We start from the raw sequence: 17,117 nt of genomic DNA on the forward strand, positions 1-17,117 counted from the left end.
TAGCAAATACACGTTTCATTAATGCTTGGTTCCCACTAGAGACGCAACACAAGGACGTAACGAAACGTAAGTGAGTTGACCAATCGCATTCAAACTGTCGCTTGTCATTGGTCAAAACGATTGCGTTTACGTCCTTGTGTTGCGTCCTAGTGGAAACAAATCTTAAGATTTAATGACGAAATAGCGTACCATCATCCTTCGATTTAGGAAATGACTTAGTTGTTATGATTGGCTGACGTGGTTCTCTCTAAAGCTTGGTTCCCACTAGAACGTAACGCAAGGACGTAAACGCAACGCAAGCATTTTAACCAATGAAAAGCGAAGTTATAGACAGTTAGCAATCACAAGCGAATAAGCCATCGCTTGTGATTGGTCAATTCACTTGCGTTGCGTTACGTTACGTCCTTGCGTTGTGTCGCTAGTGGGAACCACGCTTTAGTTCAGTTAAGCGTGGTTCCCACTAGTGACGAAATTTTTCATTCAACTGTGTTTAAGTTAAATAAATGTGAAAGCATAACCTAACATGTATTAACAACGTATACAATCTCCTATGAATTACTTCAACTAAATGTAATATTAAACGTATTTTATATATTAACTAAAATAAATACCCGCCTCAGTAGAGTAAAACCTTCCAAGTACAAAGCCCGCCAAAAACGCAATTCCACCCCCGAGCCCAACATGTACAGTCCCATTCCACCCCAAACAAAAAGTAGTTTAAAACCTTCCCAGTAGACCAACAATTGCGGTCATTTTGATACAACCCCATGCATGTATGTATAAGTTGCATATATACTTCTATGGTTTCATTTTTAGGATCCCGATTTTAAATTGCGAAAACAGAGGCGTCATCACAAAACAAAGATTTACTAGCATCCTTTGTCGCTAATTTGAAATGGTGGCCAAACGAACTACTGACGTAAAACGGGTGTGTCTTGTCCGGTTTGTTTTCTTTTATTATATGGGTCTTTTTAATGTTTTACTCATTGGTTATTTTTAGATCCTTATAGGTCACTTTGGGAATGAACCTTATTTATATTATCTTATTTAATCCTTTTTTGATGACCGGATAGCAATTTCAGTAACGTATTAGTACTGGTTTTTAAAATGTCAGTATGTCCTCCTTATAAAATGAGTTTTAAAAAATATTCTTATTACGAAAGTTCTAATAAAAATTGTTCTTATATTATATATTCTTATTAAGCATGTCTTTATAAAAATTGTTCTTATAATATATATGCTTATTAAGTATGTTCTTATAAAAATTGTTCTTATATTATATATTCTTATTACGTATGTTCTTATAAAAATTGTTCTTATATTATATATTCTTATTAAGTATGTTCTTATAAAAATTGTTCTTATATTATATATGCTTATTAAGTATGTTCTTATAAAAATTGTTTTTATATTATATATTCTTATTAAGTATGTTCTTATAAAAATTGTTCTTATATTATATATGCTTATTAAGTATGTTCTTATAAAAATTGTTTTTATATTATTTCTTATTAAGTATGTTCTTATAAAAATTGTTCTTATATTATATATTCTTATTAAGTATGTTCTTATAAAAATTGTTCTTATATTATATATGCTTATTAAGTATGTTCTTATAAAAATTGTTTTTATATTATATATTCTTATTAAGTATGTTCTTATAAAAATTGTTCTTATATTATATATTCTTATTAAGTATGTTCTTATAAAAATTGTTCTTATATTATATATTCTTATTAAGTATGTTCTTATAAAAATTGTTCTTATATTATATATTCTTATTAAGTATGTTCTTATAAAAATTGTTTTTATATTATATATTCTTATTAAGTATGTTCTTATAAAAATTGTTCTTATATTATATATTCTTATTAAGTATGTTCTTATAAAAATTGTTCTTATATTATATATACTTATTACGTATGTTCTTATAAAAATTGTTCTTATATTATATATTCTAAAGTATGCTTTCACAAAATGTTTCTTATTAAAGTGTGTTCTTATAATAGCCTATACACAAAGTATTTCCTTGTAAATGATTGCTAATTGTTTTTAAAGTGTGTTTATAAAATTATAAATTAAGTTTTTATAAATTCTTATCATAAAGTGTTTTCATATAACTGTTCTTAAAGTATATTATAAGGTGTGTTCTTATAAAATGTATATTCAAAAATTATTTTATTATAAAGTTTGTCCTTATATAAATGTATATTTATATAATATGTGTTCTTTTAAAAAGTTCTTATTGTTCTTGCTCTTATATAAGAGATATAAAGTGAGTTCTTAATTCTAAAGTCTGTGTTCTATGTTCTTTATAGTATTTTCTTAAAATAATAAATTCTTATTATAAACCTCATATAACTGTACTTGGTATTTTCTTATAAGGTGACGTGTTCTTATAAAATGTATATTAAACATATTATAAAGTTTGTTTTTATATAAATGTATCTTATAAATGTGTTCTTATAAAAAGAATGCGTTCTTATAAGAGTATATATAAAGTGTGTTCTTAAAAGTTAGTTCTTATTTCTAAAGTCTGTGTTCTTATGTTTTTTATAGTGCGTTCTTATAATAAATATGTTCTTATAAAAGTGTGTTCTTATATACTACAGCGTGCCAGAACTTATAAAAATAAGGTGTGTGATGGTCCTGTGAAATCGTTGACTTTTGACCAGCATCCATCATATTGTGTTATGCTGTATATTCATTTAAGGCTATCTATGGTTAATTGTATAAATAAAACGATAATTTGACGTCAGCAACATTACTTAAAACATGGAAAACAGGATTTTTCTTCATATACATGTATATGTATAAACAAATATCATATTAGTTTAGTTAACCTGTTAATAATAATAAGTCAAAGTCAGAAGTCAATGTCAAAATTAGCACAGATATTCATAAGTAACTAAGCTGTGTAGCCTTTTATGGCATTCATCATGCGTAGACGTTTCCGATTGAACTTTGACTCTCACGAAGGGAAATTCCCTTTTAACTTCCAATGTCAAAACAGAATAAGTGTGGGTGTAATGAACCGAAAACAGTTTCCTACTTTAAAAATAACTTAATAGGCCTGAATAAAGACTTTGCTTTTATTTAAAGAAAATATAAATAGAATTTTGCATAATGGCATTAATCGGATTAAGTGAGTGGAACCCAGTTTTCGACTAGCTTCAAACATTTTTTCCTATAATATTAACAATTTCATAATAATTATACAATAATTAACACTTCTATAGTCAACATAGAAAGAAATATTTTCCATTACTAAATCTGCATTTTACAGCGAATAAATCTAAAAAGATTGCATAAAAAAGCAAAAGTGTTAATATTTTATTTTCAAGAAACCTACATTATTGTATAAATACAATTATTTATATAAATAAAATATTACTCTGTATAATATATTATAAATTGTTTACTATCACTATTTTAACTATAATAAATATTAGAATTATTATAATATATGAAAATAAGTTTAGGTATGAGATTAAATTGATGAATAATGGAATGAACAAAACAAACCACCAATATTTTAAACTACTATTACTATCACTGCCACCACCACTACCCATACCACTACTACCAACTACTACTACCACTAACACTTCCACCACAAGCACCTAAACCACAACCACTACCACTTCCACCACCACCTAAACCACCACCACTACACTGATACCACTACCACTACTACCACTACAACTACCACCGCCACCTAAACCTTAACGGGACACCTCTTAAGGGAACAACAAACCTTAAAGGAACACCTCTTAAGGAGACAACTAATATATAAATCTTAAGGGGACCCCTTCTTTAAAGGGACACTGTGTTGGGTACTGAAGGTGTCCCAATAATAACGAGGAATTAATTAATCTATGCTCCTAACTAATATGATACGGTACACATAATATATTATGATAATTATAATAATATAATATTATGTAATGTATTAGCATTCAGTCTGCTATACAAATGATCTAAAACGTAAAGAACAATAAAAATCCCTTAAACAAAAAAGTCCCTTTTAGGTAAACATCACTTTCTTTTTATTTTCTTGAATCCAATTCTGTTCCTTAGTTCCTTATTTTGTATAATACATTGAGGGCGCTGTTTATATCCTTATATAAAATATTATATTATTCAACACACAAACAAGGAAACAAATGGAAAAAAATAATACAGATGATCTCATTAGTGTAAGGTAAATTCTAAAAATAGTTTTAGGGAAACCTCATTGAGTTTGTTATAAATACTAAGCGTGTCCATAGACATTCATTCAAACAGCATTCACATACAGACTTGGTATAACAATTCTAGTCCTGAACTATAATTGAAAACATTAATTTTTATTTATTTAACTGTACAGTGAATAGGCATAGAGGCAATATGAATTCAATGGATATTCTCAAGCTGGTATTATGTACTTTGGTATTCAACATGGCAATGGTGAGCGGCAACCCGCTATCATCTAGACTAAGACGATCAATTTCTTCGACTGCGAATCAGGACGGGCCTTACAGTACTTGTTCGAATACTACCTCATTAGAGCGAACAATGTACTATCCACAAACAACTATTATTCCTGTACATGCGTTTGATGTTAGTTTGTTGCTGCCCGGTGACTACGACACACAGAGTAGCATTCCGAATAGGGAATGCCCATACAATCAGGCACCCAGTAAGTTTTATTTTACATTATACTACCTAAACCATGGAACTATAAAATTAGATAATTTTACATCCATTCCAAAACAATGTATCCATGGAGATAGCTTGATATATCTATACATTACGAACCAGATAGAGTAAATAGTGTACTTTGGACATTTCTAGAATCGTTTAAATAATTCACTGTTCAAATAAAGTGCAGGGAACTGAATTGGTTCCGGTTAAATAATCGTGAATATTGTAACATATTCTTATTTTTTTATTGTCTTTTTTTGCAGCTGATTACAGTCTATCTGAGTCTGGTCTGTGTCCCTTTGATTACTACGAAGACTATCAATCTGATCGTATCCCAGCCAGAATCATGAAAGCAAGATGCCGGCCATCTTGTACAACATGTATTGATCCTTTTACCAACAAACAGACGTCAGCATTGCAGTGCAAAGAAGTAACGTATACAATGACGGTAATGAAAAAGGTTGGATGTGAAGGTGATGTGTTTAAGTATGAACAATACACTGAAGAGTTTCCAGTAGCGTGTGTCTGCCAGCGAACTGTAAGACCACAACCACCTAGAAGAGATGATACTGGTCTGCCACCACTTTAGATACAAAACGTCTTGTAAGTGTCCGTTCAGACGGGACAAAAGTTGAAGCCTTGAAATTATTTCGTATTTATAATATTTATTAAATTATTGTATAGATAGAGAAAATATATTACATAATGTAGCTGCATTGTGTAGGCTCAAATTGGGTTACTGACTTTCGTGCAATATGGCAATGTATAATATATATATATATATATATATATATATATAAATTTCTATTCTTTTTTAATTGCTAAAGATTCGTTCGTTATAGAACTTTAACGTGCCTTTTATATTATCAAACACAAACATATTAATTATTGGCTATACACTGTTTGTGCTAATTTATTATTAATGAGTTTAAATGAAATGGAAGCTTTATAAGTATTACAGAATACATGTGGTTTTAACACATGTATCATAATGTTGGATAAACTCACTGTTGTTAACAGAAAAATGATATGTATCTACTGTGTAGAGAATACATTGAGGAGCTCGTCACGTGACGTAAGTTCCAATCTAAAGAAAACAAAAAATATAAGCTAACTTAGCCTGTGTAGGCATACATTACAGCAGTATAATAATGTACTATTTTGAATATTTGTAAATTTATATTAGGCCTACTATTATTAATTATGATATTGTATGGTGTATTCCTTTTAGACATAACTAAGATTGTATATTGTATTCCACTTAGACATAACTACAAGTGATTTTTATAGAAAATAATAATAATTATTCGTATTTGAATCCAAAAAATTAAAGATGCTATAATTAACTATACTGTATATATAACTGCTAATCACAAATGAGATTTTATAAGCAGGAAATTTAGTTATCTAGTGCTATGTCAATTAGACTGTTACAGTTGATAAGAAAGTTAATGGCTCGTATTTATTAATGCTATTGTATATTTTTGATTTTGCTTTAGAATTTTTTAATTTTATGTAGATCGGCAATGATTACAGCTTATTTTCTATTTTGTTTACCATTACTTAGAAAGTAACAAACTGTATGATAAAAGTTTGAAACAATTACTGTAAATGTCAATATGAACATAAAACGTATTTAGGTTGTTTATGATTACTGTTTTTACCTTGAAAGAATGAAAAAAAAAACACTAGGGCCTATAGATTCACGGTTGTAATTTCCGGATAGGCCTATTTTTAAATATTTTATAAGCCTCTTGAAAATGCATTGAATTCAAATATTCTATTTGTTTCTATTGTTATTTGCTTATACTAAGCTTGCATATGATCGTCTATTGTTGTAGTGTTAGTTTATTATGATTATCATTCACGATTATCTTAAACATTGAATGTAGAACAATTATTCTTTATCATTTTTGCTTCAAATAAATATCATCGTATGAATCAATACTATTGAAGTTGTTTCTTTTTTTTAAAGATGTATTGTCCCCCTGAAATTTTTTGTTGTTGAATAGTCATTTTAATGTCACATAGTTATTCAGTTTGACCAAAAATTGGATCGGAAAAAAACTATTAACCTTAAAAAAACTGTAATTTAAAGCAAAAAATAGTCAAATTGGCTGATAGCCAATGTGTTTTTTGGGGGGCAGTACATCTTTAATGATTTACTTTTTAAATAACATCTACCGTAAATAACAATGCTTTTTTGTTTTTTGAAAATGACCACGGAGAAGTGCACTGTATTGCAAAGCCTAAACATCTGTTTACATTGACTGCTTGACTTGAGTAGAATTGAATAATGTGAATACAATGATTATAAACCTTCGTTCCCACTTGGCTGCAGCAACTCAAAGTCGTAATAATCGCGCCGCAAACAATCTGACCAATCACGACACGATCACCGGAACCAGTCCCTTGTGATCGGTCAACTCACTTAAATTAATATTTTTCTTTAAAATGTATCAAACCGAATGATTGATTGAAGAGAAATATGGAATTACATTTCCACCAATTTAATTCAGTCTATTCCGGATTTTCAAAACAAACAATAATCACACATGCTAGACCCGGGGGACTCCAACAGCGAACTCAATCGCTTTAATTTTTAGATCTCATTTGAGGGCAAAGATAAAAGTCTGTCTTGTAACTTTTATGCCATCCTTCTTCAGCTCTTCAATGCCTTTATATATTTACTTCACCTGTTATATCTTGCTCTTACATTGCTATCATCCCCCGGACGCATTATTGTTTAATGCCCATCGGACTCGCATCGCATCCTTCCAATCTTCCGTTCACTGAAACTAATGCAATAAACACACTCTCATTTCTCAGGTGTATCTTTGGTACACGAGGACTTGCAAATTGGAGATATTAATATTAGAATACAATACTTGTACATGTGTACAGTGCAGTACAGTTTGTTTTTAGAATGGTTTCAAACTTGGCTTTATATTGGACCAGAATGTCCATCCATGAGTGGACCACGTTGGGCTCATCATGACCTCTGAATTAAACTTCAGGTAATCGATTTCAATCTGATCTTTTATTACATAATTGACTAATGATAATAATAGTCTGAGGGAAATCTCTCAGAAATAGACACTTATTTTATCATATTCAAACAAATTATGTTATTAACTGGTAAAAGACATAGAGTGGGCATGCGTATTTTGAAGTTGCTATTATGTGCTCTCGTATTCTACGACGTGACGGTGAGTGGTAACCCCTTATCGTCCAGGCTAAGCAGAACAACTTCTTCCACTGACGGACCCTACAGTACTTGTTCGAATACATCTTCAATAGAACGAACACGTTACTATCCACAAACAACTATTGTTGCTATCCATGCATTTGATACTAGTCTGTTACTCGATGAATCTGGCAACACAGAACATGCAATTCCTGATAAGGAATGCGCATACAATCGGGTACCAAGTAAGTATAAATGTAAAGCTCTGTCTACAATATCAAATTTTATGTGACAACAAAATATGATGTGCCCATTATATGGACATGATGATGTTATAACACTACCATATTTAGGCATATCATTACCATATTTGGGCACATCACACTTTTTTTGTTAAACTAGTTTGATAGTGTAGACAGAGCTTTACATTACCCAAGATAATATTTCAAATATGGTATTTTAAATATCCGGAGTCTATCGAAATACCTCACTGTTGAATAGTGTAGGAAAACAATCTTAGTTAGTTCCGGTAGAACATCAAGTAATCACCATGTTCATATTTCATAATCATATTTTTTTGCAGCTGATTACAGTCTATCTGAGTCTGGTCTGTGTCCCTTTGATTACTACGAAGACTATCAATCTGATCGTATCCCAGTCAAAATCATGAAAGCAAGATGCCGGCCATCTTGTACAACATGCATTGATCCTTTTACCAACAAACAGACGTCAGCATTGCAGTGCAAAGAAGTAACGTATACAATGACGGTAATGAAAAAGGTTGGATGTGAAGGTGATGTGTTTAAGTATGAACAATACACTGAAAAGATTCCAGTAGCGTGTGTGTGCCAGCGAACTGTAAGACCACAACCAAATAGACCAGATGACGGTGACTTGCAACAATTCAGTTAAGAATTACAACATTTTGTCTTTCTTTCTAACAGAAAAAAAACCTGAAGCCTGAAATCATGATTGTTTATATTTAATGAGTTCTGTAAATAGTAATTGCTGATGACCTTCATGAAATACTACAATGTATTTAAATATATTAGGCCTATCGTGGAAATACCTAGTTATTTCGGGTTGTTTTACTTTATCGTTTTGGCTTAGTGTTTTACTTAAAGATATAATTATTGTCACCCTAATTTTGTTTTCCAATTTTTTTGTTGAATATGCCATATTAATGTCACATAATGGTCACATATTCACTTTGACCAAAACTGGATCGAAACAAAAATGATTTACCCGAAAAAATGTAATTTAATTGAAGCAAAAAATACTTAAATTGTCTATCAGACATTGGTTTTTGGTTAAAATTAACCGTTTCTTTGTCTTTTTATAAGTGAAATAATTTTTTTTACAGAAGTGAATAATTTTATTAAAACTGCAAACTGTTCTTTTTACAGTTCATTTCATATTATTGGGGTCATACACCTAATTATTTCATCTGAGGTCTATCTCAATTGAGATCAAGCCAATGATAACAGCATTGTCATGTTTTTTCAATAATGTGCTTATATGTATCTACTGTGTAGAGAATAAACAAAATAGAATAAAGGATACTTTATGTAAGTTGATTGTCTGCAAACTACAATACAACCACAATATTGACAAAGTGGCACATAACAAGTCACTCTTTCTGTTGGGTGGTAGAGCAAGTATTCTAATTTAAATGATGACAGATTAAATCATGTGATTTTGTATAATATTATCATAAAGTTAACATTGGCTTTATGAGTGAGCATGTGAACTACTCTGCATCTAACTTCATTAAGGCTATTTGAAATTTATTCAATTCAATATTTCACGTGATGAGTCATCTATGCATTATCACGTGATGCAAAACAATTGTCTATTTTGTATTTTCATAATTTGTTTTCATTTCTTAAATAGGCCTATACATTTTCTGTTTATACTATTAATAGATATAGAAGCATATAGCATATTAATAGCGCTCCTTCAAATTGCATGCAACGGCCTGACCTACGCTCATTGGTCGTCTCAAATTAATCCGCCAAAATTATGTAGAGTACACTGTAATCCAGTGAAAAATGTTCGTGCATGCACACATTGATATGATGTGGTCGTCCAGGTCATTACAGATGGTTCCCATCAACCACAATCACTAATTTCAAATTGATAAATCTATTTCATTAATAAATAATAATAATTGAAGTGTATAAAATTTGTTTTTTTTTTATATTGTTATAGGCCTGACGGGTGAAGCAAAGAGAATCTCTCCATTAAGTAAGGTATCTCCCAAATAGTATGTGTCCAGTAATAGCCAAATTCCTTAATACAGCATCTCATGTGTATCACGGGGTGGTGGCTGTATCATGTGGAATATGATACGGCGTAACTTCTGATACAGTACTGTATCACGTACCGTATTATTCTGTACTGGGAAAATTTAAATACAGTATCGAGAACTGGCTAAGAACTGAACAAAACAATGTAATAAACTATTAGTATTTGTGACCGATCACAAAATACGGATGACAAACATTAGAGAGAAACTCAGTAGGTATACCGCCATGTGCTCAGGACGGACCTAGGACCCTAACTTGCTAAAAAAACAATGGCGAGCACAGGCGAGTCGCGCGATGTCTAACGACGACTGGCGTTTAAGCTTGGTTCCCACTAGGACGTAAACGCAACGTAAGCGAGTTGACCAATGACAAGCGACAGTTCGAATATGCCATCGCTTGTGATTGGTCAACTCACTTACGTTGCGTTACGCCCTTGTGTTGCGTCTCTAGGGGGAACAAAGCATTAAAAATAAGACGAGAAACTTCTATTTGGTTATTATTGATTAAACCAACGCTTAACCAAATAATAATGTATAGTACCTTTTCCCCTCGGTGCCCTCCCGCTAAACGTCGTTCAAAATGTTGTTTTGTTTAAACTCAACGAATCCACTAGTGTTTAAGCATTATGCAAATGTGTGGGATGGGGGGGGGGGGGGGCTGGGGTACATGCACATGTAAGACTATAATAATATAGTGATTAATTATTAAATTCTGTTTTATGAACGTAATGGCATGTCATGTCTGAATATAATAGGCTTATAACTGTAGACAAATATATAATATAATGTCTACACTGTGTATTTAATCAATAACTACACTGTATTGTGTGTTGCTCATTGTCAATGATGTGATGGAAATATACTACATCAGTGGAAACTGTCAGAAAAGCAGAAACAAAAGCGAAAAATAAATAAAAAAACACTATACATGAGTGCTGGTGGTTCCATTCGAAGACATTATCACGATGAAATAATGATTTCATTTTCTTATTTGATTTCAAATTATTTGATTGGAAGTCCTTTGTGTGAAATTTAATATTCAAATCCTAGTTCTTGGGTTGGGTTAGCCAATACATTACGTCACACAAATATACCGGTATGTAAGTTTCCATTCATTCAGTCTGACCACAATGTATTTTCCCGTGGTCAGATAATAATTTAGTGTATAGTATTTTCCATGTTCGTAACAAACCGCAGGTTATTTTACAATTTACCAAAAAAAAAAAAATGGATAAAAATACATTAAGACATTAAGATAGTATTTTCAATTAGCCTATTATGTTATCTAATCATAATGCATAGGCTACGGTTATGTAAATTATTAAATATTGATATATATGTATATATTATTTTAAGTATAATATTATACAATAAATGTTATTATGAATAACTGTATCATTTCTGTAGCGCTTTGCTCAATGAGGTCACGGAAAGTAGTGGAAACCATTGATTAAATTATGACAGGTTCAATATAGTTATTTTCCATTACAAAACATTATTACGGTGTGTTACTGTTATTCGTCAAGGAAAAAAACAGAAATGTTGCTCAGTAGGTCACAATGGATACGGATGGCTAATCCCAAAGCCTTATCATAAGTACATCGCTCAGTCTTGTTATATTTTGCATCGTTATTCGGCGTTTCAATACAGAGTTATATAACTTTTCTTTATTGGATTTTCCCGACGTGCCACTCGAAAATTAAGAAATTCTAAGCCGATAACATGACGGGCACTCTTGAATATTACAAGGCCTATTTAATCAGCAAGTATAAGTCTATATTCTGACAATCATTTATTTCACCTCTAATGTTGATTGGTCAGTTGCCTGTCCATCTCAGCCCTCTTAAGCTCTACATCAAACTAGTTTGACAAAAAAAGTGTGATGTGCCCAAATATGGTAGAGGTATGCTTAAACATGGTAGTGATATGACATCATCGTGTCCATATAGGGGCACATCCCATTGTTTTGTCACATAAAGTTTGATAATGTAGATAGAGCTTTGGACGGTCAATTATTCAATCCTGTGATGAACAAATACAATATTGAATCATAAAGCTTTACCTCATTGTGTGCAATTTGTATTATTTAATAACGATGATAGCATTTACAGATTATTATTGCCATTTAAAAAATGTTTATACATTGATTTTATATGTTGTACAAGACTGCTTCTCCTGGAGGTTTTATGAAATAAACAAAACTGTTTTTGTATTATGTACCTTTTTTTTTAAATTGTCATGGTACTGATACAAAAAGTTTAATATTTTTACTGACTTCATTATGTCTTTTATTATATTCAAATAATTTTATAATAATAATTATGGTTTTGTTTGCATTGTTTCTTAGTTGGTAGAAGCTGGTGATTAAGCACTTTACTTCAAGTGTTTCCTCTATATATACCACTGGGTTAGGCCTAACTATGTCATCAAAAAGACCTTTAAACTTTAAAATAATTACTGTAAACGTCCCCGTTCGTATTTTCACGTTCGGGAAAATACAACATACACAAGAATAAGCTTTCTATAGAACTTCCTCACTCAGGGCTTGACAAAATTAGCCACACGCCACACTACCACGTGCAGACTTCAGTTGCGGGAAAAAGCATTTTTAACCAAAATAAAGCCTCTGTATCGCATGATTTAATAGAACAATTAATCTGAATGATATATATATATATACAGTATCAATTTAAAATGACACGAGAACAAAAAACAACCCGGAAATCATTATAAAACTAGAAATTTGAAATGAGGTACAATATAACACCGATGTGTTCATATACTTTGAATGAATTTTTCATCTGATCAAATCGATACATAATATACAGGAAGCTAATAAAAGACCAAACTATGAAACATAAACAAAAAGATATAGCTTCCTTTGATGAAACAGAACAAGAAACATAAAACAACGTTAAAATTAAAGTTCCTTTACTTAACTTCGATAGAGAAAAAGATTAGAGAAAATGATTGACTATTGAATATTAAATTAATGACTGACCGACTGAATATTAACTGACAGGCCGACTGAATATTAACTGACAGGCCGACTGAATACTAACTGACAGGCCAACTGAATATTAACTGACTGACCGACTGAATATTAACTGTCAGGCCGACTGAATATTAACTGACTGACCGACTGAATATTAACTGACTGACCTACTGAATATTAGCTAACTGACTGACTGAATATAATTTAACTGACTGACCGACTGAATGCTAATTGACTGACCGACTGAATATTAACTGATTGACTGAATATTTACTGACTGACCGACTGAATATTAACTGACTGACCGACTGAATATCGACCGACTGACTGGTACATTAATGACTAACTGGTACATTAATGACTGACTGGCCGGCTGAATATAAATTAACTGACTGACCGACTGAATAGTTGACGATTGACTGGACGACAGCGCGGCTATTATTTTTAGCGTGCGCAGCAGACACTGCAGTGTTGTTCTATTATCGCGTCATAAAATCGAAGAGTTATTAAAATCGTCATTAGAAATCACTCTTGCAGTCAGTTGAGGGAGACAAACATATTTTAGTTAATGTCACGTCTAAAAGTAATTTCGATTGTACTTGCATTTTTATTAAATTTAAAATTTATTTTAAACTGAGATAAAATTTGAATATAATGTTTTAAAGGCTTGTTGTTTTAACCTCAAAGTCAATATTAATTTCTACTTTGATAGGATGCTCTTAAGACCATCTTTAACTTCCCTCTTCCTTGTTTCGAGTATTGATGTTAAAAGAAGTAACTAAACTGGTGATACTTAAGTCATCATGCATGGTTATGAATATCCCCAAATAACCATTTTCTCTGAAATTTTGACTATAATTTTCGGTTGAAACTTACACTGAGAATCAATTACGATTTTGAATTTTCTAGACATTACAATGCATTCATTTATGGTAGAATACGGAAGGATTGGTGTTTTGTAATATCGATTTTTACTGTTAAACTTGAACTATTATTTTTAAAACCAATAATATATTTTTTTTTAATAATCTGTGGTCTCTAGCATACAAACCTCCTGGTTTCCTGAAACCCCATTTCATCATTTTCTTGAAACATTGTACATATTATAATTTTTATTATGACTTGATGAATAAATGTATCATTGTATTTTTTTGGTAGTTTCCTGGAGAATTTAATTTTAATCGTATTATTAAGTATTATGCACAAACGCTTCAGTCCTAATGCAGTTCGTAAATGAAAAGTTAAAAAGAAAAGCCTATTATTAATATTTGAAGTATTACAATATAATTCTTTTATTTCAATGTAACAATTGTATTGTTGACATATACTATACTTTTACAAGTGACATTTTGCACGACAATGTGTACAAGAAAACTGTACATCATCTCACATCATGTGGAGAAATCATGGAAGAAAAAGGTTTATGATTTAATAATAGAACAAGAATGAAAGTGCAGTACGTAGTAGTAACCGTTCGTAAAGTAGAAAGTTTGTTAATGAGAAGGATTTTGCTTTTTGAACCATAAGCTCTGCAAAACGTACACACTAAAAAAAAAAGGTGCAAATCTCTACCTAAAAAGGTGCAAACCGATGCAACAATAGCAGCTCCCTTTAAGGTGCACAACTGCACCTTTGACGGAAGGTGCAATTTTGAACCCTGATAAAGGGTGCTATAATGCTCCTTTGGAGTTCACATTTGCACCATATAAGGTGTAATTTTCTACCCTAAAAGGTGCAAACGAAATGCAACAATAGCAGCTCCCCAAAGGAGCAAAATTCAACCTCTAAATAAAGGTGCAACTTTACACCCTAATAAAAGGTTCAATAATGCTCTTCTAAGGTTCAAATTTCTGTTAAAAAGGTGCACAAATAAAAATCACCAAAATACAAAAAAATATTGATTAAGCTTGGTATAATTTTATTCAACTTTAAAACATTACATTATTCAATTCAACTGCTGAATTATTGGATGGCAATTACCAGTCTTTGCACCTTAAATAGAGTGTGGCCATCTCTTCTCAAACCAACAATAGGCCTATTGCTAAAAGTATCTAATGATGACATCTTTGACAGTATTCTCTTCTTATTCCCATATATCTGAAACAGTGTTCTTGATGTCTGGTTCACCTTTTTTCCGAACATTTTCACCTGATTATGTACTTTCCTAAAAAGCATGAAATAGGAAGGGAAACTATTATATTAATATTATCATTAATATGACAATATCATACAATACATTATTGACATTGTTCTGATTTTTAAAGTCAAATTACCTTGTCCACATGCTTCACATACTTTAAAGTATGTTCCTCTCCCTTTCCTCAGCTCGTAGTATAGTAGGCCCTATATATAATAGAGTATTACGGTACATGTGGTCACATTTCTTTCTCCTTTTCTGGACATCTTCATTGCTGCTGATCAGCAGAGCAGAGGTGCTCTTTCATGTTTAAACTTATTTTATCCCTCCATGACATCATGTAGGCTGTAACTATTTATAATTAAAAATAAAGTGTATAAGAAGAATTAATATAGCCTATAGGTAGGCCTAGGCATAATAATACCCAACTACACTACTGTAACTAATATTAATAACTAGGCCCTAGGCTAGGCCACTAGCCTGCCTAGCTAGGCCTATTATTAATTATAGGCCTAGCCGCCTGGCCTAGGCTACCCTCTAGCTAGCTAGGCCTAGCTAGCCTTATTTATTTATTTAGCTATCATTTTAGGCCTAGGCTTATAGGCCTATATAATAATTAATCTAATAAAAACCACCAAATTACATGCCTATAAAGCTTCATTACTTACTTTTAACACGGGAGAGGTGTGGCATCCGGGAGCTAGACCTAGTTTTATAGGCCTGATTTTTTGGGCGCAAACTCCTCTCAATATTTAAACTGCATGTTTAACAACCGCACGCGCTTAAAATTATTGTTCAATTCCTGTTTCAAATAAATTTACAACAGATGCCTACATTATGATATTAAATATTCTAATAATATTGTTAAATATGAAAGAAAAGTTTACTTATTCTAGACTTAAGCAAACCAGAGTAAATAACCTCTGAAATTCAATATTTTAAAAATTGTTTACAGACATCTTGCGTGCGCATACGGCACGAAAATTGTACAAAAAGGTGCTATTATGCACCTTTTAACTGATGTTAAACCTTATAGGGTGCCCAGTTGAACCTTTGAATTTATCATGTTAAAGGTATAAAACTTTAATTTTCAGTTACAAGCCAGCGACTTTCTAATGTTCCGTAAGAAACAGATTTTTTCGAATTCCGATATTATTATGAATCTTTCTTATTTTTGTTTTAACTTACCACAATAATGTCATTCTAAAAAAATTGTCATAATCATTACCTTTTAAGTTTTTAGAAGCCCTAAGTTAAATATATCAAGAAGCGTTCATTAATCTAACACTAATAGGTCTTATTTTGTCACACAGTCACCATGGCCTACTTGGGCCTTTGTGGTGCAGTTCTGCACCTTTTTATACTTGTCTGCATTTTTCGATATAAAAGGTGCAAAAATAAACCTTTTATGAACTCTGCACCATTTTATGAGAAAAAGGCGCAAATTAGCACCATTTTATAGGTTTGCACCCTTTATTGCACCTTTAGTTTTAAGTGTGTACTGCACTTGATCATAAAATTCCGAAGACAATGGTTGCGTAGCACAATGATGCGGTGATTGGCTGATTCGAAGATTAAGTGATCACTTACTGCTATTTCAAAGCAACCAGCCAAATACAGTTTTCACACTTGTTTTCACAACAAGTTGGTCCCTTGGCCTAGCGATAATAAGCCTACCGATTAAATGGTAATAATTATCAAATAGGATAAGTTTTTATAGCCCTTAAATATAACAAATAATGAATCACTTACTATAACAGGAACTGTGATGATTACAAAACACATTTCGATGTAGATTGAAAGT

At 31.5% G+C, this 17,117-nt stretch overlaps 1 protein-coding gene and 1 long non-coding RNA gene across 2 annotated transcripts; one reads left to right on the forward strand and one right to left on the reverse strand.

The window, feature by feature from the left end:
• The first annotated feature begins 4,293 nt into the window (after window positions 1-4,293).
• LOC140062501 (uncharacterized) lies at window positions 4,294-6,622 on the forward strand. Its single transcript, XM_072108752.1, has 2 exons — window positions 4,294-4,681; window positions 4,950-6,622. The coding sequence occupies exons 1-2, from the start codon at window positions 4,390-4,392 to the stop codon at window positions 5,273-5,275; spliced, it is 618 nt and encodes a 205-aa protein (XP_071964853.1). The 5' UTR covers window positions 4,294-4,389; the 3' UTR covers window positions 5,276-6,622.
• Window positions 6,623-15,066: 8,444 nt separating this feature from the next.
• On the reverse strand, window positions 15,067-16,186 carry LOC140063031 (uncharacterized). Its single transcript, XR_011847567.1, has 3 exons — window positions 15,982-16,186; window positions 15,450-15,664; window positions 15,067-15,340 (listed from the first exon to the last, which is right to left on the reverse strand). It is a non-coding gene; the product is annotated as an uncharacterized lncRNA (long non-coding RNA).
• Window positions 16,187-17,117: the final 931 nt, after the last annotated feature.

This window comes from Antedon mediterranea, chromosome 11 (genome assembly GCF_964355755.1).
Source record: "Antedon mediterranea chromosome 11, ecAntMedi1.1, whole genome shotgun sequence".
Lineage (NCBI taxonomy): Eukaryota > Metazoa > Echinodermata > Crinoidea > Comatulida > Antedonidae > Antedon > Antedon mediterranea.

What these genes read in the sequence shown, in the direction of transcription:
- LOC140062501 (XM_072108752.1), top strand. Translation starts at nt 4,390, where the DNA reads ATGAATTCAATGGATATTCTCAAGCTGGTATTATGTACTTTGGTATTC. An exon ending in CCCATACAATCAGGCACCCA is followed by an intron (nt 4,682 to 4,949) that starts GTAAGTTTTATT and finishes CTTTTTTTGCAG; the next exon opens with CTGATTACAGTCTATCTGAG.